The sequence below is a fragment of the Natrix helvetica genome (genome assembly GCF_964273705.1).
Source record: "Natrix helvetica genome assembly, chromosome: 2".
Classification (NCBI taxonomy): Eukaryota; Metazoa; Chordata; class Lepidosauria; order Squamata; family Natricidae; genus Natrix; species Natrix helvetica.
In genome coordinates this window covers 212,064,806-212,091,862 of record NC_138552.1, presented here as the reverse complement: position 1 = coordinate 212,091,862, position 27,057 = coordinate 212,064,806, and the positions used below count along the sequence as shown (strand labels likewise).

The 27,057-nt window shown below is 40.5% G+C and overlaps 1 protein-coding gene across 5 annotated transcripts in view; it reads left to right on the top strand.

Annotated features, from left to right (window-relative positions):
- The first annotated feature begins 1,684 nt into the window (after positions 1–1,684).
- Positions 1,685–27,057, top strand: part of AGPAT4 (1-acylglycerol-3-phosphate O-acyltransferase 4) — a 67,437-nt gene continuing 42,064 nt past the window's right edge. For 2 of the 5 annotated variants that reach the window (XM_081943370.1, XM_081943374.1), the window contains exons 1-3: positions 1,958–2,096; positions 2,967–3,145; positions 24,287–24,529. In XM_081943370.1, coding sequence (XP_081799496.1) covers positions 24,352–24,529 — 178 coding nt within the window. In that variant the 5' untranslated portion in view covers positions 1,958–2,096; positions 2,967–3,145; positions 24,287–24,351. Of the gene's footprint in view, positions 2,097–2,966; positions 3,277–24,286; positions 24,530–27,057 lie in introns of those variants that run through there. The other 3 variants (XM_081943372.1, XM_081943371.1, XM_081943373.1) reach the window with 3 other exon arrangements.

Below are 27,057 nucleotides of genomic sequence, written 5' to 3'. Positions count from 1 at the left end.
ATGTACAGATGTATTCTTTGATATTATCTAGATGATAATGTTGTGAGAGCTCTATTGGTATATGATTGTATTTCTCCATTGATCCTTGGTAACCGGTCTCAAGGACTGACTATGGTTAGTTTATCCATGATCTTATGCCTCATATCAACTATTCTGCTAATGGGATTGGTAGTGTTCACATTTCAGATGTTGACTGCACATCCAGTTGTTCTGTGTCATCTTGAGTCTGAGATGTGATACGTAATTGGTCTGTTTCAAAGGAACAACATCCTCTCTGCTACATGTTGGTAGGTACTTGTTTCTCAATTAGTGTATGTGTAGGTCTTCCATTCCTCTATAGTTGCTTCATACATTTCCTACATACCTACTCATTGGGTCTACTGTAGCATTGCATCAATTTGCAGTAATGGTATGCTACATGTAAACACATTCACATACAGATTGCTCCAAAATTATTAAATTTCTGTTCACTCCAACCAACACTGACAGGGCAAGCCAGTAGGGTATAAACTGAGAGCAAACCCCACTCCCTACTACTACTGAATGATGCTTGGGTAATCAAATGTCTGCAAGAAAAACTAAGTTCAGAAAGCATCCAAGGATCTTCTTGTCAACCCTGAGCTACAAATATTCTCCTTTAATTTTCTGTTTGTTACACAGTATTGTAAGATAAAGGTAGATGGTTCCCCTCACGCATATATGTGAGTCGTTCCCAACTCCAGGGGGTGGTGCTCATTTGCTCAAACCCGAAGAGCCTGTGCTGTCCAAAGACGTCTCCGTGGTCATGTGGCTGGCATGACTAAATGCTGAGGGCCCACAGAACACTGTTACCTTCCCACCAAATGTAGTCCCTATTTTTCTACTTGCATTTTTATGTGCTTTCGAACTGCTAGGTTGGCAGAAGCTGGGACACAGTATTGTACACACTTATTATTCAGGGTTTCTACATCTTTCTTGTTGAATCACTTAGTATTGGTTAAATTGGTTCAGACTTTTGAACTTTTGTTGCAGGTTAGTCTTTGTTTCCATTTCTGAACTGTGAAAAATAGCAGTTTCAGTTCCTTCCTTTAGCATGTAGTGTTTGGTAGAAAGGCTAACACCAGAAGCTACACCAGTGCAGCAAATCAAGAGAAGAGTGAAACTTTAAGATGGGTGAAGTTGTGTTTGAAATCCTAAGCCATATCTTGTTATTGAAGCACATGAAAAGAAAATATATGTGAATGGAAGGGGAGATTCATCCCCCTCCACTGCTTCCTTTTTTTATTAAAAGAGAACTTCTCAGGCAGGAAACTTATGTGTTTCTCCCACCCTTCCAAAGCGTGGGATGCATTAAAGAAGAAGGCAAGGCCCGTTTCCATCCATTTGCAACAGGCATTAACATATCCTCACCTTTTATGAGGATGAAGGAAAATCTTTTTCTTCTTAAGGTGATACAAAATAACAGCGCTGGAAAGGATTTGAGGCTGTTCTAGTCCAACCGACCCTCCTTTTTACTTGTGCGTGAGCCACAAATTCATTCCCAGATAAATAGCCTCAGGCTCCGGCCAGCCCCTTGCTCAGACAAACGAGGCAAAAAGGTTAGCCAACAGCTAGCTAACCACTATCAGCTCCCGTTCATTTACAACCGGGAGAAAACGGTATGGAAATCGCAACCTGTTTCCTGCCGTAATCTCCGGGAATAAAAGTAACCCCCCAAAGGCGGCGTTTGGCAGAAGAAGCGCTCCCGGGGTCCTTCGCCATTCGCGCTCGGGGTTCTTTTCAAATGAACCCCCGGGGCCTCAGCTTGAAAAAAGCCCGAAAGGGATATGCGCGCGCGCGCGCGAGCGTATGTGTGTGTGTGGAGAGAGTTTCTCCTCATCTCTTTCGCTCAAAGAAAAAGCGGGAAGGAAACGCTGATCTCCCGAGAGCTTTTGTTCAGCCGTCGGTTTCGGTCTTCGGGGAAAGCCAAGCCGGCGGCGGCGGAGGGCGAGGTGAGGGCGGCGTCTTCCTCAATAATCGGGCGTTGCTGGACGAGTGTCGAGTCATACGCCGCTCTTCCTCCCCCGGCAAGATTTCGAAGGAAGTGACAAGCGGTGGGGAGAGAGACGTCAAAGGAGGTTTTTACTCTATATATACACGCATAAATACTATACTATATTTTTAAAATATATATACATATATTATATTTATATAAATACACGTATACATACTGTACTATATTTTTTAAAAATATATACATATATTTACATTAAATATATATACATATATTTACATTAAATATATATACATATATTTACATTAAATATATATATGTTTTGTTTTATATTTGTACTGATAAATAAAAATAAAAATATATACATATATTTACATTAAATACATACATACATATATATATATATATATATATATATACACACACATACATACATACACTATACACTATATTTTTTTAAAATATATACATATATTTATATTAAATAGATACACACACACATACTATACTATATTTTTTAAAAATATATACATATATTTATATAACATATTTATATACTATACTATATTTTTTAAAAAATATAGTATAATATACTATATATTTTAAATATATGTATAAATATTATATTTATATAAATTATAATATATATATGCTGGTCTTGTTGTATTCGGGTCTTTTCCCGTGTAATACACAGGAAAAGACCCAAATACAACCAGACCAGCATACCTGCACCCGTGAAAATCTACGAAAACAAATATACTATATATGTGTGTGCGTGTGTGTGTGTGTGCATATGTAATAGCTAATGTCTATAGATGATATATGCATACACACACGTGTGTATTATGTATATAAATATACATAATACCTGTGTGTGTAAAACCTCAGCTAATGACTCTCTTTATATATACAAATGTATATAACATTATGTACATATACATACACATATAGTAAATAATGTGTGTGTTTTAAAAAATTAACATTGATTTTGAAGGAGCCGCTCCGTGGGTGGAGCTTCGCTTCCCCTTCTCCCCCCCCCCCCCCGGCTCCGTCCCTTGTTGGTTGATTCCAGGCTTGGGCGAAGAAGCGGCGATTGGCGGGCTGGCGCTCGACTTCTTCGGAGCATCGTTGTCAGCGGCGGGTGAACCCGAGGCGCGCGTGGATTTTCTTGCTGTGAGTTGCAGGGAACCTTCCCCTTTGCACGCCTATTATTTGTTTTGGGGGTTTCTCTCTCTCCCTCCCCCCACACACAAACACACCCTTTCGCCCCCTCTTTCCTCAGCTTGGGACGTCGCCTTTAAAAAGTACGGAAGCGTCTAGTTGTTTGAGAGTGGAGGGAAGAGCGGAGGGGTGCGGGGGGGGGAGTGAAAGATAAGCGGGGAGGGGGTCGGGAGCAGTGCCTTGATTTTTGAGTCGGGGGGAAGGACATGATTGTGATTTTCGGTTTCCCTTTCACCCCCCCCCCCGGCACCCCCAAAAGAGAGAGAAGTCCTTCGATTCCGGTTTTACTAAAAAAAAGGGGGGGAGGGAAACCGAAAATCACAATCATGTCCTTCCCCCCGACTCAACCCCCCCCCCTCTCTTTGTGAGGAAAGGACAAGAAGCGGAGCGAGAAGTGTCCGGGGTACCTGCTGCTTCTCTCTCTCTCTCTCTTTCTGGGGTCGTGCAACAGATTTCTCCCCCGTTACCGTTTCCATGGTCACCGCCGAAAAGAAGAAGAATCGCTGTCGAGATTTTTGCAGGAAACCTCATACGGCCCTTAAGCGAGGCCCCTGGGGCATTGGGATGCATATATTTGTGCAAGGTTTCCAGCCTGTGCGCGCGCGTTGCTTCCTTTCTGCTCTGTCTCCCCAAGCACAAGGAGAAGGTGGGGGAGGGGAGGGGTTGCCTAGGAAACAGAGGTTTGTGATATTCTAGGTTGCAGATGCTCTCCTGAATAGGCTTTACTTTCCGAGGAGGACAGGATGTTGCCTAAAGTAATGAGCAGTTGCTAATGAAATATAGCCAGGTATTGGGGAAGTTGTGAAAATCAAAGTGATGATGGCGACTGCTAGCTAACCATCAGAAGTTGTGTGATGGTGGAAGTGTTGATATCTCTTGCGTCTTACCTTAAGGCTGCTGGCAGATGCTTGGATGAAATACCGCATCTGTTCGCTCAGGTGTTGCAGCCAAAACATTTGCAGAACATTTGGTTCTTTTCAGGCAGAAATTAATTGATGGAAGAGCTGAGCTAAGAACGACTGGTCTTTTTAAATTAAGTTTCTGCTTGCAGGTGGAATCTGCCCCTTGTGATTCAAGATAGCGTCTGTGTTTGCTCCTCAGTTTTGGAAAATGCTTTTGATCAGAAGCATTTAACTTAAGCAAGCAGGAAAGATGCAAACAACTAATTGCATTGGAGTACAGGTGAAGGAAAACAATTACACTGGATTCCTACTATGCTTGGCAGCATCAGTGTGCATCAATGTGCAAAGTGTATTCTTGGAAAGCTTTCAGAATTAGTTACCTAGGTGGCTTGTGTAGATGGACAGCCCAGATTCTAATGTAAACTTAACAAGAATAACATAGCTGAATGTAATGCCTGTTGTGTAACAATGGCATTGAAATATGAATGCCATATTATGTAGTGACTTAGAATGTGTTGTATAGGAAAATAGAGTAGAAACTAATTTAAATAGATAATAAAAGTAGCTTTCTCAATAGGTTTTATTACAAGGTTTTATAATATTACTAAGTACTGTGGTATGCTGTGTATCCTACTGAAAACTAGATATTTTAATAACACACTCTTCAGATGTACTATTCCTATGCAGCAGTGGTTAGTTAAAGCTAAAAGATAGGTAATTGTTTCAGTCTTCTGAACTGAGCGACTGTGTTTCAACTGGATCTGTATACTTGGTTCACTACAAATCTGAAATGTTTGAGCAACTTTTTATAAACCAGATAGCCTTGAGATATGGGGACTTAAATTCCCAGTTTTCATCAATAATTCTAGAAATTCTAGAATCTCTCTCCCACCCCACCCCTCTTTCTCCTCCCCCCACTTCTCTCTCCCTCGTCACTCTCTACGTAATATTCTTTCCTTTCTTTCTGAAATAATTATTGCTGCAAGACTTCTGTGTGTGTGTGGATTAAAAACCCATTAACTTGAAGGGTTTTTACTTCTAATTCCTTAATTTTGAGGACTCATTTGCTTATCTCATTGGAGCCAAATTTTTGAGGAACAGCCCATTTATATTCCAATTAGTCACTAAACTAATGGGATATTGATATTTTTATCCTATGTATGGTTAACTCCTCCTATGACCAATGTGCATGAAGCCTAAAGTGCAATTATGCTCATGTAAATAATTTGAGAAGCTTTTAGATGATTTTAGGTTAGGACTCAAATGTCTTATGTTGCTTTTTAGGATTGAGAAACTCAGTTATTGATTTTTAATTTTTTAACAATTGCAATTGTTGAAAGCAATTGCTGAAAGAACTGTTTTTATGACCCTCGAGTACCAGGCCTCCAGAACACCCTGACCTGTGAGTGACTTAATTGCATAAGGGTAGCTTCTAAAAATTTTTGTCTACTGCTAATCTGGAAGAAACTTAAGTTCAGGTGTGATTAGTATTCAAATGAAAGACTGTTGGGGAATCCAAGGCTCTAAGTCTAGACTTAGAAGTCAGATATTCTAGATGTAGTATTGTTACAAGAAAATAACAATGACCACCTTTCTATATCATCATCTAGGAATTAATTATACTGGAAGGACATTATTGTCCCCCCTTCCTTCCACCATTATGAAATACTGAGTTTGGATGTTAACTTATGGCTTCTCTTTGCTTTGCCTTCTTTCCTTCCTTCTCCTATCAGATTTCAGTCTTTGACTTTCATTGGTTCTGTTCTGGTGGTGAATAAGTAGTTAGTGACAGCTAAGAAAAGAGATGATAAATGTAACATTTACTTATATGCAGAAGAAAAGATTTTAGCTTTTCTAGAGGATGACACTGTGGTTCTTGCAAAAGGAGATAAGTTCTTAGTTTGAGAGATGGGAAAATTCCAGTTGAAAAAAATAATAGTAAAAAAAATTAGGAAAGAACATATTAGTAGAAAAACTATGAAATACTCTCTAACCTAGCATATAGAAGTGCTTTCCTTTCTGCTACAAACATGCATAAAGTAGTCTCTTTTGTACTTTGTTGTTAAAAGCAGTCCACCTAGTGTTAACAACAAAACAGCACTACAGTGACCACTGTGCAAACTAATTCTCAATAGTTTATGGAAGAGTTTTGCTGTGCCTATCTGATGTGGAGAGAGTGCGTAGTATTAAATTTATAGGGTTTTTTTTACATTCAGTGCAGACCAATATCAACATCAGAGGGGGAAAGAGTGCATTTATAAAATTTTATGTACACATTCAAAGAGGTAGCATAGTCTACCGATCCAAATCATTTCTTTTGTCAATTAGATTCCAGATTATACTCCATCCACTTTACTTATAATGCTTTAAAAAAATCTCTCTACATCATACACACACCCAATTTCTATTTCCATTTTAGCTTCCTTAGTCTGACTGTAGATATATTTAACCTGCTGCATCGTAGGATATACTTTGGACCATACTTTTGGTTAATTTGGAGTATTTTAATGCATGCTAGTTGGCATCTCATGGGATAATTTTGAAATAATGTCACTGCAATATACTACCAATGGGGAGATCTAATGTGCTCTTTCTGTGAGCAGATTTATGTTCCACAACTTCCAGAATTTATCTAAGTGTGGAGTCGTCGGTGCTTGCTTGCTTGCAGACATTTAAGACTCCACAGTTCAACCCTGAGCTACATATCTTCTCTTTTTCTGTTGTTATTATTTAGATGTCTTTGTCCTCACCTACTACTTCCTTGCAAAATCCTAAAATTCGGATTAAATAGAATTGCTTTTGTTTCCTTTGGTATACTGATTCCTGAAGGTGTATTAGGATTGTGTTCATCAGATTTGAGGGTTAGGAACTACTTTTAGCATTTGTACTTTTAAAGGTATAAATTATGCTACATAAGCTAATATTTAGTGGGCTTCAAATAAAAATCAGGCACAAATGCATCATAGAGAAAAACCTGATTTGTCAGCATCATGCTTGAATAGGAAACAACATTATGATATGGCAGCACTTTTAGATGGTTGATAAACCTGTCTATAATATACATTGAAAAAATAATGATAAACATAGAATTTCTCATATATCTGATTTAATCATGGAGGATGTGTGTTGGTTAAATTGGTATTTAACTTAATGCAGTTGAGAAATATTTGCCAATAATTATTTTAAAACCAAGGACCTCATTATTTAATTTTAGTTCATTACATAAGTGAGTGTTTCTTTTGTTTTCAAATGTATATCTTTCTCCCAAGCAGGCAAAAATTAAATGATCCTATCTTTCTCAGAATTCAGTAGCTTATATCTCTGTTTCAAATCACATCAACAGAACATAATAGTACTGTAAAGCCTTAGTTTAATTAACGATTGGTGGAATGAGTATCCTTTAATTCTAAATGGCAGCTAATTTTGAAATCACTTCTTTTGAATTACAAAATTATCTAAACTGATGTGAACAATTTCAAACAATTTCAAAATATCAGTTATACAATTATGCAAATATTGATTAAGAGAATTTAATATCTGGATTTCTTTAACAGCGGATGTTCATTGTTCGAGTAAAATCCAACTGTTTTCTGTGATGTCGAACCTATGGCATGAATAGCCCTCTCTGGGCACGTGATGCATCATCCCAGCTCAGCTCCATTGTGCATGCCTCCCGCCAGCCAGCTAATTTTTTGGGGGTCATGGGGGGGTCACATATGCACAGGGGGCGGGGCGCACAAGGGGGTGTCATGCATGCATTCCATTATGGGCGCGGGCAAGTGCATGGGATGTCATGCTTGCATGCTTTTGGCACTCGACAACAAAAAGGTTAGCCATCACTAACCTTGATGTATTTTTATGGGCAAGCCAACATTTATGTACTATTTTCTATAAAGTGACTACATAACTATGTGTTCTGACTACCCCCCCCCCCCCACGCCTGTGAATAAACCAGCACACAGGCTTGGCTGTTTGCCACTGTTTAATTACTGAGATAACAAATCCTTTGGCTGAGGGCCCAGACAACTCATGTTCAATAGAGCAACCCAGATAATTCAAATGAAGCAACGCAGATAGTCCAACCGAACAGACACGGCTAGAATACACAGATAGATTTTCTTAACTACTAATTCGAACGGTTGTTTCCTGCAAATGTCCCCTCCCAACGCCTTACCTATAATCTCTCTTGGGAGGGGGCAATCCACAACCACCTGTGCTTAATCATCTTCTGTGAGTGCCTACAGAGTGGCTGCTTCCATTTATCAGCCCTTCTCAATCTAGCATCAGGGACAAACTGTCTTTGATCCTCCCCACTGCTCCATGCCTCAGGCGCCTCCTGGTGGCCAACCAGCCTCTCTGGTCCCTGCTCTGAGTCTGAACCCTGCACAGGGTCCTCCACATCGTCCAGGGCAGACTCATATGGTTCCTCGCTATCCGAGTCCATCAGCAGCTCAACTGGATCCTGCTGGGCCACAAGAACTATGTATCTTTAAAAACTGCTAAAATATTTCTTATGTATATAGATACATTTGTTTCTTCTCTTTTCAATTAATAACTCTGTATTTGAGTCAACATTTCTGAAGATTTTATATTCGTTACTGAGATTTGCAATTGCTGAATGTTCAGTTTAACTTAAATGCATGAGTATGACAGTTCCAGTGATTTGATTTTCTAGGTTTCTGAGAACAAACTTTTGTATTGAAGGAGAAAATGACAATTTGGTCATTACTTTTTTTATTTAAAAATCTAATTTAATTTGAAAGAATATGAATTTTTACTCTCTGGATTTTTAGTCTTTTTACCCACTTTTGGGATAAACATTTACCAAGACAATTTTGGAAGTTTTTTCAAGAACTTAGAGAAAGAATATATCATTGCCTTAAGAACAGGGCCGGATTTAGATGAAAAGAGGCCCTAGGCTATTCCACTTATAGGGCCCTTTCACCTCCCATTTTTAAGTTTGTAAATTACATGAGAGATAATAAAATACATCATTACTGTGATATATATCAATATATTAAATGAAACATGTTGTAATTGGTACTAACCTTTATAAAAAATGTGGCACGGATAATAAATAAAAATAAAAGGCCCCTCTTGATCTTGAGGCCCTAGGCTGAAGCCTAGTTAGCCTATAGGAAAATCCGGCCCTGCTTAAGAAACACCTCATTGTTTGGTGGACTGACATTCCTACTCTTTGAACTGCTCTTCTCATCTTCTCAGCCCCATTAAGAAGAGGTAGCAAGCTGACATATTTTATGAGGTCCAATGAGTTCTTATCTTTCCTACTTTTGCACGTTTAGCAGAAAAAAACTTTTTTCTTTTAATCAGTAGAATATTTCTCTCTTTTTTTTTAATCAATGAAAAGAAGACTCCCATTAGCTCATGAAGGACGTGTAAGAAGCTGAGAAAGCCTCCACTTTGGGAATATGGGAAATCAGTTTCATTCTAATGTGGGAAAATACAGGTAGACTTTGACTTATGTCAATTGAGCGCAAAATTTCTGTTGCTAAATAAGACAGTTGTTAGGTTAGTTTTGCCCCATTTTGCAACCTTTATTGCCACAGTTGTTAAGTGAATCACTTCACTTTGTTAAGTTAGTAATGCAGTTGTTAAGTGAATCTCTGTGATGGGCCCAGCCCTCTGGAATGACCTCCCCCCCGATATCAGGACCATCACCGATCTCCGCTCCTTCCGCAAGAAACTCAAGATCCACCTGTTCCAACTAGCCGGCCTGGCTCAATTATAGTTTTATCCTCTAATCCTCCTGGCAGTTTATTTTAAATTTTGGGGTAGTTTTTAATGTTATTTTAATTCTATTATTATTGTGTAGATTTTATGAAATTGATTTGATTTGTAAGTTTTTATGCCTCCTTCCATGTAATACGCTATATGTCTATGTAAATGTACATGTCCATGACGTTTTGACCTTTTACTGTACACCGCCCCGAGTCCCTTTGGGGAGAGGGAGCGGTTTTATAAATCTAATAAATCTAATCTAATCTGGCTTCCTCTTTGACTTGGCTTGTCATAAGATCAGAAAAGGTGATCACATGACCCCGAGCCACTCAAATGCATGCCAGTTGCCAAACATTCGACTTTTACATGTGACCAGGGGAATACTGCAACCGTCATAAGTGTGAAAAATGATCACAATTCACCTTTTTCAGTCTGTTGTAACTTTGAAGAGTCACTAAATGAATAGTAGTAAGTCAAGGATTGGCTGTGATCCATGTGCTGAGATTTATGTGACTGTTTACCTCTGAGGTACAACAACTATGAAAGAATTTTGCTTTTTGTGGAAGTGGAACAATCAAGAACTTGACAACTACACAGATTATTCTCCCATGTTTAAATTTTTCTTCCTCTGGACTGATAGTTAACAATGTGAGTCAGAACAATTAACATGAGAACAATTAACCAGCTTGGAACAGCTTGATGTTGGGTGCTTCCATCACTGGAGGTTTTTAAGAAGAGACTAGACAGTTACTTGTTTGAAATGGGATAGGGTCTCCTGCTTGAGCAGAGGACTAGAAGACCTCCAAGGTCCCTTCCAGGTCTATTCTGATTGATTGATTGATTGATTGGCTAGTCTGATTGATTGTTTGAAAGTGGATATAGTTGATCTGCAAATTACAATGACCGACGCTGTGAATTTATTTATTTTTTTCATAAATTTTATGATAATATCTAGCAGACAGGTAATTTTGTTCCTATTATGTAAATGTCCAGTCTAATTGGAAGGGAGCCTTGCATACTTTATGCAGATTTTAATAAGAATACAACTCATGATGGGAGTTTTCCCAAGGCAAAACAGGAGTCATGTTTGTTTACGTGTAGCAACACTTGTGAAAGGCTGGAGAAATCCTGGTTCTGCTCTGTCTACATTCATTCAACAAATTATTTAAAACAGGATGGCCAGGAATCTGTAATGAACCAACTTGAAATCTGCACCACATACTATGTAGCTTTGTCTTCCTTATAAATTCCACATTAGCTGTCACAAAAGGACATCTCAAACAATGTCTCATTACTTTACGAGGTTTGGCTTTTGGTGTGGCCAGCACTGTAGACAAGATAAATGAAGGTCGATTCATTTTTGGTGATTCAGCCACTACAGTTTTTAAGTTATAAAAGACTGCACTTTCATAGCTTGCAATCATGGGCCTCTGAGTAGATATAAAAATAAAAGTGCTGTAAGTACAGAGGTCATGTTATAGATCCTGCTTATTTAAGGAACCTCATACAGGACTATTTGTACCCTTTAGTGATATAGGGAAGAGTAAGCTTCAGTCGTTTGCATCAAATGATGCAGACTGATAACTAAATATAGGCAGTCCTTGGCTTACGACTGCTCATTTAGCAACCGTTCGAAGTTATGACAGAAGCTATCTACAGGCCGGTTTTGTAGTTCTCATATGACCACATTTTGTGAGTTCAGCAATCAGCCTGCATTTATGACCATTTGCAGAGCCCTGCCGTCACATGACCACATCTTGCAATTTCCAGCAAAAGCCACTCCATTGTAAACAATAAAAAGGCCAAAATTTTAATGACTGCCACAAAAAAAGGTCACAAATTTGCCCCAGTCACATTACGTCCTGATTTACAACTTTCATGAGTTCTAAGTGTAATTACCAGGGTCTTATTATGGATATAATTCTAGGATTACTTGTGCACCCCCCTCCCCAGAGAATGAAGCAAATACTTCAGAAGTGCTCTATCAATAATACTTTTAGCATGGAACCATTATATGAAAACTCCACAATAAGTATTTGTGCACATTGTGAATGACTGCCAAAAAATAAGATAATATTACTTTCAGTGCTCTTTCCAGTTCATTTCCTTTTATCCTTTGTTGTTTGGACAGAGCAAATATTTGGTGTGCCTAAATATTTATTGTCAAGCTTTTTAAAAATCCTTCCTTCCTCTTCATTATCATTCTGATAGTTTACAGTCTCTGGAAGCTTTTTGCTGTATGTGAGTTTTTAAAGAAAATTAAAGCTCTTTATATTTTTGCTGTAATTTCTTTGGAAAGTTTCGAAAGTTTTCCTTCCTGAGCTGCCAAATTAAGCTTTTTAAGTATGTATTTACTACTATTCTATCACTTCACTGTTCATTTATGTGAAACATGTAATCTTTCTGCTGGTAATTTGTTCTGAATAATGCAACTATATCTCCTACCTACTCTACTATCAGAAAGCATAACCAATCTTCTTCTCAAGAAAAATGTAAGTTTATGTCTAATAGAAATATAGCATACCTTCCTGTAGAATCAACTACAGATAGTCCTTGACTTACAACAGTTCGTTTAGTGACCATTTGAAGTTACAACTGCACTGAAGGGAGTTATGACCATTTTTCACACTTACAACTGTTGCAGCAGCCCTAGGATCACATGATTTATATTTGGATGTTTGGCAACTGACTCATATTTATGATGGATGCAGAGACCCAGGGTTCTGCCAAGGTCAATGGGGAAGCTAGATTTACCTAACAACTGTGTTACTAACTTAACAACGCAGTAATTCACTTAACAAATGTGGCAAGAAAGGTGGTAAAGTGGGACAAAACTCACTTAACAAATTTCTGTGCTAGCAGCATAAATTTTGGGCTCAATTGTGGTTGTAAATCGAGGACTACCTCTATGAGTTATATTCCTGTGATATAAATTGGGAGTGTTTAAAATCATTGCTTGGCTGGCTTAATTTTCTATTAAATTTGATTCACATGCAATACCATGTCACATACCATGTCACTCATCAAACATATAATACAATAGCAGAGTTGGAAGGGACCTTGGAGGTCTTCTAGTCCAACCCCCTGCCTAGGCAGGAAACCCTATACTGTTTCAGACAAATGGCTATCCAACATCTTAAAGACTTCCAGTGTTGGGGCATTCACAACTTCTGGAGGCAAGCTGTTCCACTGATTAATTGTTCTAACTGTCAGGAAATTTCTCCTCAGTTCTAAGTTGCTTCTCTCCTTGATTAGTTTCCACCCATTGCTTCTTGTTCTACCCTCAGGTGCCTTGGAGAACAACTTGACTCCCTCTTCTTTGTGGCAACCCCTGAGATATTGGAACACTAATATCATGTCTCTAAGTTTTAGTCAGAGATTGTACTCCATCAATCCAAATCTGATTTATGGCATTCATGCACATGAAGTATTCAATTCCTAAAATGTTAGCAATTAATGATGGAACTATTTTTTCTTGTGTTGTCTTATTAGTATGGTCAGTAGAAGAAAATAACATGAGTTGGAGCAGTGCAGTACCTGGTCTCTGTTATCTTTCTTTTTTCAAACCTTATCTTCTGCTTCAAACTCTTCAAAATGCAGATGAAGATTAAGTGCTTTTGGCATTTTTGTTCCTATTGCATGCTTATAACTTTAAATCTCTGCCAATTCCTGCCCAACTATTTACATTGGATTTCCACAAATACTTCACTTGACTTGATTTTAGCTTTCCTATTTTAGGAAACTCTTGACTTCATACGTACCAGAAATGCACCCTACAGCATCCCTGGTAATATTAGAAAATGACATTCTCATCATTTTAGCAACTAGGTATTTTTTAATAACATATTGTTTATTTATTTAAAGGATTTATATTGCTGCCCATCTTAAGCAACTCTGGGCTGCTCACAGCATCAATAAAACCAATGGCTATAAAACAGTCATAAAACAGTAAACCAACAAAGTGATAAAAAGAAAAACCCTGTACTTTAATCGTCCCCTTTGGGATACCCTGAAGCAAGCTCCAGTTGTTCTCATTCTATCTTTACAATCTTAGCCTTGGTAAAAAGCCAGATCTTAATGAGGATGGGGGCCTTACCAAATCACATGGGGGAGGGATATTCCGCAATGTAGGAGCAGCCACAGAAAAGACACACTTCGGAGGTCTCAGTATGTGGCAAGATTTCAGGAAAGGGGTCTAGACTCTAGAGCCATAATGGCGAACCTATGTGGCACGCAGAGCCATCTCTCCAGGTACGCCAGCCATCGCCCATTGCTTTTCTGGATTCCAGCTGGTCTTCACACACACAGAAGTGCTGGAAACCAGACAAGCAGTTCCCCAGCACGCATGTTTCTGAGCTTCTGGTTTCCAGCGTGCACATGCCCACTGGCCAGCTGGTCTTCGCACATGCATGCGTGTCAGCAACTGGAAGAACAGGTGGCCGGCGCACATATGTGCGTTGGAAAACAGAAGCTCAGCATTTTGCCGTGTGCATAAGTGCTGGGGAGCTACTCTTCCAGTTTCCAGTGTTCCCGCACGCACACATGCTGCCATTTCAACACTCTGTCCTGAAAAGGTTCACCAACACTGCTCTAGAGCATCCGTACCTTGTCTGATTTATTCTTTGGATGTGACTATTATGTGAAAAACAATATGTAACCAATATATTGTAACATATTATGTGCATAATATGGGAAGAGAACATATTCATTATATTGGTTCTAGGAAAGTTTGGTTCAGCAATGAGGTGAAATAAAACAAAAAAGTGAAAAGATCGGGATCGCTAATTGGATGCCCAGCTATTTTTTAAAAAAAGTTATTGAGAACTATGGCAAATGCTTCTCTTGTTTGCAGCTCCTGAACAGTTTGCATCTTTATTCCTCCTCTTAATTTATGACACTAAATAAGTGGGAAGGCTGATTTCTGCAAATAATAATTGCCCAAAAATAATCTGAGGTAGTCTGTCTATAAATCATATTCAGTACCAAATACTGAATATAGTAAAGGAATAAATAGTATTCTGATTTCAGTAGTTATCCCTTTTTACTCCGATGCATTTCTTTTTACTACTTCAGTCTTTTATAGGTAGGCTTACCAGATTCCTAAACCGTACCATGCAGCCTCATAATTTGGGCAACTTCTGTGTTTTGCTTCAGAAAGTAAATCGGTTTCACAATTTCAAAGAATTGTAGAGGCACCTGAGAAAGTAAACTTGAACTATCCTGAAAGTTTCTCTGATAGTTCTGAATTAGGATAGAGCACTATTAATTAATAAATTACTTTAAAAGAACTAAGCTATCACACAATTCAGTTTTCTTTTAAATGTGTGTTGATTTTCTGGCATTATGATGTTTATTTATTCACTTTCTATAGGTATCATAAAGTCATGTAGACTTGAATTTATGCAACTCAGGGAAAACATTTGTAAAACTCTCTGACATGTGTTTGGGGTTGAATGCTAGTGCTAGACTCACAGATGAGATAGACATAGCATTCACAAGGGTGAATTTTTGAATAGTCCTCATAGGCACTGGATTAGAAGCTGGGATACTGTTCTTAAGGCTTGAAAGTCACCTGGGTGACTTTGCCAATTGTTCTCTCTTAACCTTAGGAATGTTGCAAGAAAACAGCATAGTCTGGTTTCATCAGTCACTAAGAGTTGACGTAGCAACAGACATTCAGAAGCTTTTCTATTGATTTGTTCATGTAGCACTAGTATATGTGTATATGTATATGTATGTATGTATGTATGTATGTATGTATGTATATGACCTTGCAATATAGGCGAAGGGTTAATAATAGCAATAACAGGATCTTATGCTTTGGTCAAAGAGCATATGTAAGTTTTTGAAAAATTCCCTGAGTTAAAGTGGAAAAGGAATACAAAATATTTATTTTTTATTGCTTGGAAAGAGTAATAGAAGCATCTAGAAATTTTAGAACCTTTATGTCAGTAAATTTTAAATGATTTGTCAATTTTTTAAAAAAGCTGTCAGAAGTAACCTATAATTTTCCAAATAACACTGAAGGTTAGCATGTTTTGTATGATCTTGGCAGCAAAGAAGCACATTCTGAAATGTTTTTTTTTAAAAATCAAATCACGCTTCCCAAGCTTTTACAAGCCCTGTACTTAATGCTTCTGTGAATAAGATACTTTTTAAAAAACTATTAACAAATATCATATTTTTAAATTAAAATGTTGAGTTCTATAGAAAGGCGAGGCTTGACATCGCAACGACATGACATTCAATCTTGGGATTCCAGGATTGCTGTCGATATCTCTGTTCCTGGACGGTCTTTTTGGACCTACCGTGTTTCCCTGAAAATACGATAGGGCATCGATGGCAAACCTTTTTTGGCTCACGTGCGATAAGTGGGGGGAGCGCAGAGGGGTCGTGTGCAGGCATGCCGCACTCATAATGCAATGTGCAGTGTTTACAGAGAGAGGCAGAAACAGATGGAAAAGAGGTAACACTGCCATCTAGTGGCTAGAGGCTTGGCAATATCTGATAAAGCTATAAGCTTTATTTACTGAAAGGCTCAGTGGAAAACGTTTTGTTTATATAGGTGTTCCTTTGAAGGAAAGAGAAAGCTTTGATTTGAAAAACTTCACTGAATTTGTTTGACCTAAAAAGTCTCAGATGTTTTGGCAGTGTTTATAACTTGGAAAATGGCACAACGTGAAGAAGAAAAGGCACTAACTTTGCAAAGATTTTTTTTAGAAATTCAAAAAGTTTTAATAATTACAGAGATAATTGAAAAGAGACTTGAAATTATAGATCAAAATACAGAAAGTATGGGGACAGTGATGAAGTTTGAGGATAGAGCTGAAAAAATAACAGAGACATATGTAAGTGATAAGAAAAGTGTTGACACTGACAGCAAACTGAGAGTGGAGTGAAATGACAAGTGTGAAATACGGAAAGGAGAAATCGATGAACCGGAACTTTATTTCAGATGTCAGGAAATAGATGAAGAAAGGAGAGGAAAATTTGGCAGAAATAATGAGAGTAATCTCGGCAGAAGCACTAATGATAACAAAAGTTAAGCTGATAAAAAGAGCAGATAGAGGGTTTCGAATTCTTATAAGACATGCAATGAACAACAAGTTCTTAAGAGAAGTCCACATAAGACTTATCAAGAAAACACTTAGAATACAGACTTTACAAATGGCAAGAGATATTGGACTGCACTATCTCTGGAAGGATACAGGATGATGAAATGAAATGTCACAATAAATTTTAGTTAAATGTAGTTAAAATTTGAGTGCTATGTACAACGTAATAATAGCTATAGTCAAATAAATGATTAATAATGATAAAGCATTTATATGTACTAGATTGATAATGTGAAATTTTATACAATACTGTAAATGAGGATTATGGAGATGATGTTGAAAGGCCTTTTTATAAAAGATAAACAATTTTATATAGAATAGAATATAAAGATGTAATATCATTGGATGATTTCAGGATGATGTAATAAAATGTCATAAGATAAAGTTACTTCAAATTTAATATGCCTTATGTTGAAAGGATGTAATAATAGCTGGCTTAATGGATGTTTAATCATTATAACAATTTGTATACACGTATATTAGATTGATGATACTAATGGGGGAAAACATGGAATTGAAAATTATTAGTGATTGTTATCAATGCTAAAATGATAGAATGACTCAGAATAGGAGGAAGCATAATAACATTGTATACAAAGATATCTTGATTGTCAATATGTGAATTTTGATAAAATTGAAGTGATGACTATGGAAAGGACACAGAAAGACCTTGTAACCAATTGACACACTGGGTAGTTGAAGAGGCTTTATGTCAGTGATGGCGAACCTAAGGCACGCGTGCCACAAGTGGCACGCGGAGCCATTTGTCAGGGCACGCGAGGCGCTGGCCAGCTGAGTTCACCTTTTTAAAATCTATTTTTCACCTTCCCCAGGCTCCAGAGCCTTTATAGGAGCCTGAGGAGGGCAAAAAGAGCCTCCCCCGCCCCACCCCCGGAGGCTTCAGGGACCATCCGGAGGCTTCCCTAAAGCCTTCGGAACGCTTAAAATGATCCTCAGAGCAACCCGGAAGTCACTTCCGGTTTGCTCGGAGGGTGGTTTTAAGCGCTCCGAAGGCTTCAGGGAAACCTCCGGACGGTCCCTGAAGCCTCCGGAGGGCCTCCGGCGGGGGGCGGGAGAGGCTATTTTCGCCCTCCCCAGGCTCCTATAAAGCCCCTGGATCCTGGGGAGGGCGAAAAAAAGCATGTAAAAATGGGGGGGGGGTTGCGCGTTGTGCGAGCATGCGCACTGGGGGGATCGCACATTGCATTGTGGGTGCGGCATGCCCACACACAACCCCCCTGCGCTCCACCCACTTGTGGCATGCGAGCCAAAAAAGGTTCGCCATTGCTGCTTTATGTTATATGTGTTGTGTGTTTGTGTTTGTCTGAAAATAAAAATTCTCCATAGTGAGGGGGAGGAGTCTCCAAGATGGGTTGACCTTGTCCTCTTTTGATTGGACTGAGTCTGATAAGCTCTTTTAGCCATGCCTTGGTCACCAGACTCCACCCAGTTATCGACTCAGTCTATCTATGGACGGCTGTGTTCATCATGAGATCCTGAAGAAACTTAAAGGAAATTTTAAATTGCTGCAAAAGCGATCGGAATTGCCTCCACGCTGCCTGATCAGTCACCAGAGGTTGAGGAAACCCCCTGTGGGGGTAGAAAGCCCGTGCAGCAACTGCTAAGGCGGCACGCAGCCCAGGTCACAGAGTGAGACTCAGGGTGCTAAGTGAGGACTCTCACCAAAGACAGGCAAGCGAGCTCCGCAGAGGCCCCTGCAGCATGGGCAACCCCCAAGGAGGCTCTAAGGGTGCCGGAGCGCTCCCCCGCTCCCCTCAGGGGTTGAGCAACGAACCGCTGCATTTTAAAATGCCCCAGAGTGCCTGCGCTGGCAGTGATCACCAGAGAACAAGGTGAGAGCAGGAGAAGCTCAGAAAGAGCTGCAGGAGGCAGGGAGAGGCGAGAGAGAGACCCCCCCCCCAGCAGCATGGCAGCCTACAAAGGCACAAGCCATTTCCATGTGCTCCAGCAAAAAGGAGCCTTTTGAATTTGGAGCCGGGGGCCATTTTGAAACCACGTGGTCCAAGATGGCAGTCCCCAGCAGCTCAGAGGAGGCTGGCCGAGCTCTCAGCCCTGCAGCAGCAACCACCGGACGCACTGAGGAGTCCTTAAAAAGGTTAGAGACCATCGCAGAGGAATTAGCCGAGGGCGGGGGAGGCAAGCAAAAGCCACTCCATCAAGGAGACTAAAGAGGCAGGTGGTAGATCACCCCCCCCCAAGCCTACCTCCAAGTAGGAAAGGCATCTGCCACAAGGCCAGCAGCAGGAAAAAACAACCCCCCCCCCAACCTGAGAAAAGATTACCAGGTTTCTCTTCATCTGGCAAGGCTGCAGAAGGGGACCCCTTCCTCCAGGTGAGAATTCCTTTTGCCTTTGCCCTCCTGTGTTCTGGCTCCTTGCTATCATGATTATGCAAGCCCTGCCCAATCCTCTTCTGAGGGCCTGCCTAGCCAGAGAAGCCCAGACAGGGCAAGGAGGCTCAGGCTCAGATAATTGCGAGGCTTCCCCTAAGAAGGTCTTCCCTTTAAGGAAAAAAAACTTCCCCTTTAAGGAAGAGAAAAGAAAGGGAGGAGGGGCAGAAGGCTCTCAGCAATCGGCTGTTAACAGTAGGAGGCCACAGGTGAGAGCCAGCTATTAGCAACACAAGCAGTTTGTTTTTTGTTTGTTTTTTGTTTCAAAGTCCTGAGAGCAGGGCTATTGTATTTGCCCCGCAGAGCCATTTGAAAAGAAGGCAGAGGAGAGGCCCCACATGGCCCAAGATAGCGGCCCCCTGCAGCTTGGAGGACACAGGCAGGAATCAAGTCCTCCCTTCTAAAGCAGGCAGCCCCACTGGAGGGGCTGAAGAGTCTCCAAACTGGCATTATGTAATTTTGTAAGCAAAGATGCAAAATCTCTATTCAATACAATACAATAGCAGAGTTGGAAGGGATGCTGTCTAACCCCTGGCCTAAGCAGAGAACCCTATACCATTTCAAACAAATGGCTATCCAACATCTTCTTAAAGACTTCCAGTGTTGGGGCATTCACAACTTCTGGAGGCAAGCTGTTCCACTGATTAATTGTTCTAACTGTCAGGAAATTTCTCCTCAGTTCTAAGTTGCTTCTCTCCTTGATTAGTTTCCACCCATTGCTTCTTGTTCTACCCTCAGGTGCTTTGGAGAATAGTTTGACTCCCTCTTCTTTGTGGCAACCCCTGAGATATTGGAACACTGCTATCATGTCTTCCCTAGTCCTTTTCATCAAACTAGACATACCCAGTTCCTTCAACCGTTCTTCATATTTTTTAGTCTCCAGTCCCCTAATCATCCTTGTGGCCCTTTTCTGCACTCTTTCTTGAGTCTCCTCATCTTTTCTACATTGTGGCGACCAAAACTGGATGTAGTTTTCCAAGTGTGGCCTTACCAAGGCATTATAAAGTGGTATTAACACTTCACGTGATCTTGATTCTATCCCTCTGTTGATGCAGCCTAGAACTGTGTTGGCTTTTTTGGCAGCAGCTGCACACTGCTGGCTCATATTTAAATGGCTGTCCACTAGGACTCCAAGATCCCTTTCATAGTTACTACTGTTGAGCAAGGTACTACCTATACTGTACCTGTGCATTTCATTTTTGTTGCCTAAATGTAGAACCTTACTCTTTTCACCTTTGAATTTCATTTTATTAGATAGTGCCCAATGTTCAAGTGGGTCAAGATCCTGTATCTTTAGTCTATCTTCTGGAGTGTTGGCTATTCCTGCCAGCTTGGTGTCATCTGCAAATTTGATGAGTTCCCCCACCAATCAGCAAACAGAGAGCTAACAGTCATTCTGGCTCCATATTATGGCCGTTTGAGGTAACAGCATCCAATCACATTTACAGCGGTACTTAAAGAAACAGTATTACTATCATGGCTTATATATTGCTAACCCAAGTTAGCTTACATACCTAAAACCCTCATCCAAATCATTGATGAAGAAGTTGAAGAGTACTGGGCCTAAAACAGAGCCTTGGGGTACTCCACTGCATACTTCCCTCCATGAAGTTGCAGTTCCATTGAGGACTACATGTTGAGGACGGTTGGTCAACCAGTTACGAATCCATCTGGTGTGATGCTGTCTAACCCACATTCTTCTACTTTGTCTAGTAGTAGGTTATGGTCTACCTTATCAGAGGCCTTACTGAAGTCCAAGTACTATCAACGGCATTCCCTTGGTCCACTAAATTTGTCACATTACCAAAGAATGCAATAAGATTAGGTTGGCATGATCTGGTTTGGCAAACCCATGTTGGCTTTTGGCTATTACTTTGTTTGCTTCTAAGTGTTCGCTACTTCGTTACTTGATTATTCTTTCCAGAATCTTCCTGGTAGTGAGGTCAGGCTGATAGGTCTGTAGTTCTCTGGATCTGTTTTTCTCCCTTTCTGAAGATGGGAACCACATCAGCAATCCTCTGGTAATTCCCCGGTGCATCAGGATCTCTGAAAGATATAGTTCAGTTGTTCGGAGATCTCATCTGCCAGTTCCTTCAGAACTCTGGGGTGTAATCCATCCGGTCCTGGTGATTGGAACTCTTCTAGGGTAGACAGGTGCTCACTTACCATTTTCTTCCCTATTCCATCTTGTGTTTCTAATCTGATTTTTGTAGTGCTGTTTTTGATAGGTTCGACTGTTTTATCCCTTTGTGTAAAGAATGATGCAAAAAATGAGTTAAATAGTCTGCTTTCTCCCTATTGCTGGTCACTTCTTTCCACCTTCTCTCAGCAATGGACCAATTGTTCCCCTAATCTTTTTCTGGTTTTTAACATGTTGGAAGAAGCCTTTCTTCGTTAATTTTTTTACCTTTGGGGCAAGCCTTTCTTCATTGTGAACCTTAGCTTTCCTCACGTCAACTTTACACACAGTCTAGTGGCTGACCAGCAAACTGCGTCTGCATCTACAAAGTTTTGCTATGCACTCTAGGGACCGACAAGTGAATTGAACTCAAAGACTTCATAATATTTAAAAAAAATCGAGCTAATCCTAGTCATAGAATCATAGCACCCTTCTAGTCATGGCAGAAGGGTCAGACAGGCCGGTCCCCATTCCGGAACCCACCACAAATTCAGAATGGAGGTCCAACTATGAGAATTTGCAGTAGCACCTCAGATAGCCTATGATCTTAGACAGCATTCGCTGAGGGCAACTGTAACAAGGTGGACAATTCGGAGTGGAAGCTGCAGCCAGCAATCGTCGAGGAGCTGGCAGAGCGCTTAGGACGACCAGAGGTCTACCTATTCGCCACCCCTCTCAACGTCCAGCTCCCGAGGTTTTACTCCAGGTACCGGACATGGGGGGGCGGAGGGGGTAGACGCTCTCCGATGGCCTCGGGGGCTCCTCTATGCCTATCCACCCTTACCCTTGATCCCTAGGGTCATACAAGGATTCTTGCGGGAGGGGGCGGAGGTGATGCTGATTGCCCCACACTGGCCCCGAAGGCCTTGGTTTGCCGATCTCCAATTCCTCTTGGTGGACAGGCCCTGGAGAACCTTCCAGGAGAGGATCTCCCTCAGTCAGGGGTCACTGGAACATCCGGACCCTCAGTGGCTCCAGCTAACCGCTTGGCAATTGAGCAGAGCACCCTGAGGGAAGATCTTCCTCCCCCAGAGTTATACAGACTATCTAGGCAGCTAGCAGACCCTCCACGGAGCGCATTTATGGCACTACATGTCAGGCCCTTTCAACATGGTGCATCTCTAGGGGCCTTGATCTGGTCTGGGCCACTGTTGCACAAGTTCTGGACTTCCTCCAGGCGGGGCTGGACAGAGGGTTGGCTCCCAACACATTTAGGAGACAGGTCTCGGCCATTTCATCGGTACTCCTGGGTGGAAGATCTCAGACACGGACTCACCATCCGATGGTCAGGCGGTTCCTCAAGGGGGCCTCCAATCTTAAACTGCACATGCTGCATAGGTACCCTTCCTGGGACTTACACAGGGTGTTGGACGCTCTGACAGGCCCTCCGTTTGAACCATTACGTACTGTCTCTCTGAAGTTCCGGACACTTAAGGTGGCCTTTTTGGTGGACATCACCTCCGCCAGGAGGATATCCGAACTGCAGGCTCTGTCTACCAGGGAAGATCTCTGCGTGTTCCACCAGGACAGGGTAGTACCAGGTTGGACCCCTCCTTCATTCCCAAGGTGTGTTCTTGTTTCCATCGCTCGCAGGAGCTGATATTGCACATTTCTGCCTGGACCCTTCTCACCCATTAGAGAGGAAATGGCACACCTTGGACGTGAGGAGGGCTCTGAGGATTTACCTCAGAAGAACCAGCCGAACAGGAAGTCGGAAGTCCCTTTTGCTTCCTTCCAGCGGGGCTCCCTGGGGAACAAAGTGACCTCCACCACAATAGGCAGGTGGTTAAGAACTTGTATGGCTTCTGCCTATCAGGCACGGGGTCGGCAGACACCAAGTTCTATCACAGTGCGTTCTACTCAGAGCGCGGCCACTTTGGCGGCCTGGGCCACGCAAGCCTCACTTTCTGAGATCTGTAGGGCAGCCAGGGGGTCCTCCCCCTCACCATTCGTGAGGCATTACAAGTTGGACTCCTTTGCTTCTGCGGAAGCCTCTTTTGGACGTAGGGTGTTGCAGACTGTTCACAAGGCGGGGGAGGTCTCACCAGGCATAAGTTTGGGCATATACTCAAATGTGTAAACCTCCCTAGGGACGTGTAGGCTTTGGTATGTCCCATCCTGGAGACTCCTCCCCCTCACTATGGAGAAAGGGGGTTGGTATCTGTTACGCCTCTTCTCATAGTGGGGGAGGAGTATCCAGCCCCTCCCTGATATGGGTACGTTGCGAAATTGTTATGTTGTTTGTTGAACTGTTCTGTTGAAGTAATAGATAAAGGTTTGAAACTAAAAGTTTAGAATGGATGACACAGCGAGTTGGATAGAGTTCTTCGCCGATAACTGGGTGGAGCCTGGTGACCAAGGCGTGGCTAAAAGAGCTTATCTGACTCAGTCCAATCAAGATAGGACAAGGTCAACCCATCCTGGATATTCCTCCCCCGCTATGAGAAGAGGCGTATCAGGTAAGTACCAACACCCTTTTTATTAAAAAGAAAAAAGAAAGGCGAGGAGTTTGAGCAAGCAGCTATGGTATATTCCTGGTTTTTTTTTTGCACATTCCTTCTTCATATTAGCTTTACACACAGGTGTTTATTTCATGGTACGTGTTTTCGTACATTTCTTTAAATTACTTTAAGATAGAAGTAATAGTGTATTTAGGGGAGGGCAATTTAAAGTAAAATGATTAGGAAAGCAATGCAGAGACTCCATGTGGATTATTTCTAATGTTACGGTTCTCTTGTCTTTCTACAGTTACCTATCCAAATTTGAGCACTGTTTTCTTCTTTTCTGGAAGATTTGCCTTGCTGCCTTAAACCATGGACATCATTGGATTTCTGAAGTCTCAATTCATTTGTCATCTTATTTTGAGTTATGTATTTATAGCATCAGGACTGATAATCAACTTCATTCAACTCTTCACGCTAATTCTCTGGCCACTCAACAAGCAACTTTTCAGAAAAATCAACTGCAAGCTGTCATATTCTCTTTCAAGCCGTAAGATGTTTTTATATTCTTACCTTTGGTTTAATAAATAGTGTTATTTAGAGCAGACAGATTTTAAATGTGAAAAAAGATGTTTTACTGAAACACTTTTAGAAATGCAGTCCTGGAAGAACACATATTAATAAGGAATTTGTGTTTTGTTTTTTTTCCCCTGCAAATTCTCTTTCCTTGGACCTATACTTCATATACTGTACTAATGTGAGTTCAGCTGCTCTAAAGTAAATTATTGAGAAATATGACAAAGGTAGCTACACAGATAGATGGTGCACTAGCAGAATAATATAGATACTGCAGAACTTTTTTGAGGCAGTGTTTTTCATGGAGGGGGACCTCCAAATTCATGTATATTTTTTCTAAAAAAACAAGAATAATCAACACTGAAACACGTGCAGTCAAGTGTTTTTAATTGCTTCTTTTGCAGTGCAGGTAATCCTTAATTTAAGAATACAATTGGGACAAACACTTCCATCACTAAACGATGTTAAGAGAGTTGTGCCCGGCTTTTATGATCTTTCTGCTGTGTTCATTCAGCAAATCATGGTTGTTAAATGAATTCGATTTTCCCCATTGATTTTGATTGTCAGAAGCCCCCTGGGAAGATCACAAATGGTGGTCATGTGATTCCAAAATGCTGCAGTCATTGTAAATACATGCTGGTGGTCAACCACCCAAATTTTGATCATGCGTTCATGGAAACACTGCAATGGTTCTAAGGGCTGGTTGTAAGTCACTTTTTTCAGCACCGGCTTAACTTTGAACTGTTGTTATAGAGTTTCTCTTGATTGGTTAACAGTTATTGTTCCTTGACTTTATCACAGCTTCTCCCTGAAAACTTAGTTCATTGTCTATGTATTGTTTCACAACCCCTTAATCTTTCTGACAAGCAACAACATGTCCCCAGAATTTTCCTTATTAAATTATCTAACTCACTGCTTTCTCCTTGAAAGAGAGAGAGAGGTCTGCTTCAAGCAAAGTTCAGCCTCTATCATCATATTTATTTCCAGCAATGATTGGGGGGATTCACAAAAGTCCCATTAAAAATATAGAGAGCATCCTAAGGTAACATACCCCACCACATGTTCTCAAACTTTCCAATGTGTCTCCACCCCCAAAGTGATAGTCTGCCCTTGCTATTTGGTCAAAATTGTCTGCTGTTCCTGCTGATAATTCTTCTCTGTTTTCTTGAACAGGATGAGTAGAATCAGTGTTGAATTTCATTAATGGTATGGCTCTCACTCAGCTATATCCATTTCTTCTCTTTGTGTATAGGGAGTGTATAGTCCTTTAAATATGGAATGAATACAATACATTATTCTTAAGGCATGTAATCCCTTTTCTTCATAAACATTAGTTTCAGTTGGCCAAAGTAGTATTTTTTCCTCTCCCTTCTTTTTATAATTGCTTACATACATTGTCATTATTTGCATCCTGCTTTCAGGATATAAATCTTCCCATAACTGCTTAGAAGCAGTATTAATGATAGTAAATACAGGTAGCCCTCAACTTATGACTTAACAAACTGTCGAAGTTCCAAAGGCATCAAAAAAGTGATTTAAGACTGATCCTCACATTTACAACTTGTCTTCACACTGAAACATTGCAGTGTCCCTGTGATCACATGATCAAAATCCAGGTGCTTGGCAATCAGCATACATTTACCATAGTCGGAATGTCCCAAGGTCACATAATTGTCATGTATTACCATCCTGGGGCTTCTTACAAGCAAACCCACTTAATGACCACAGTGATACACTGAACAAATAACACTGGCAGAAAAGTTGTAAAATCAAGTGCAACTCATTTAATGACCATATTGCTTAGTGATGGCAGTTCAAGTTCCAATTGTAGCTATAAGTCGAGGATTACTTGTAGAATAAGTATTACTTAAGAAAATCCAATAACATCCACCATGGTCTTGGTGTAATTTTCCTTTGAAAATTCCTTGTGTTTTACAGACTCTGGGGTTTTTTTGGTCTGATTTTTTAAAAAATTAGGACTTAAATATATGTTTGTGAGGGTGAAGTTTTAGTCTTCGAGCTTGTGGGTTGGTTTCCAAACATTTCATTACCATGCTAGATAATATTTTCAGCGGAGTTTAGGGGAGCTTAGTTCCCCTAAACTAAAAGGGCCAACCATAGTTTCTACTTCTCATATCATCTCCGCTTCCCTTGCCCTCCTAAAAACCAGTATTCAACTGAAACTAAAAGAAGTGAGCACTATGGCAATATGTTTTTTTATGAATTTAAATGCATCCTTTTATTATTCTGCTTTGCTTGTCAAGCCAGCAAATGGGCCTGGTGAGCCTCCCTAGGGATGTATACTTATTAATAAAGACTTTGTTAATAAGAAAGGGTAATCACTAATGAGGAGAGATGGTTCAGAGGAGGTAGATTTTATGCTAACTCTGTCCCTGGAGAGAATAACAAACTATTTATGCTGTGCTTCAAGGTTTTTTTTTTATTTTAACAATTACAGAAATTAGGACAAGAATCATAAATCCTTCTTCCCCTAACAAATAT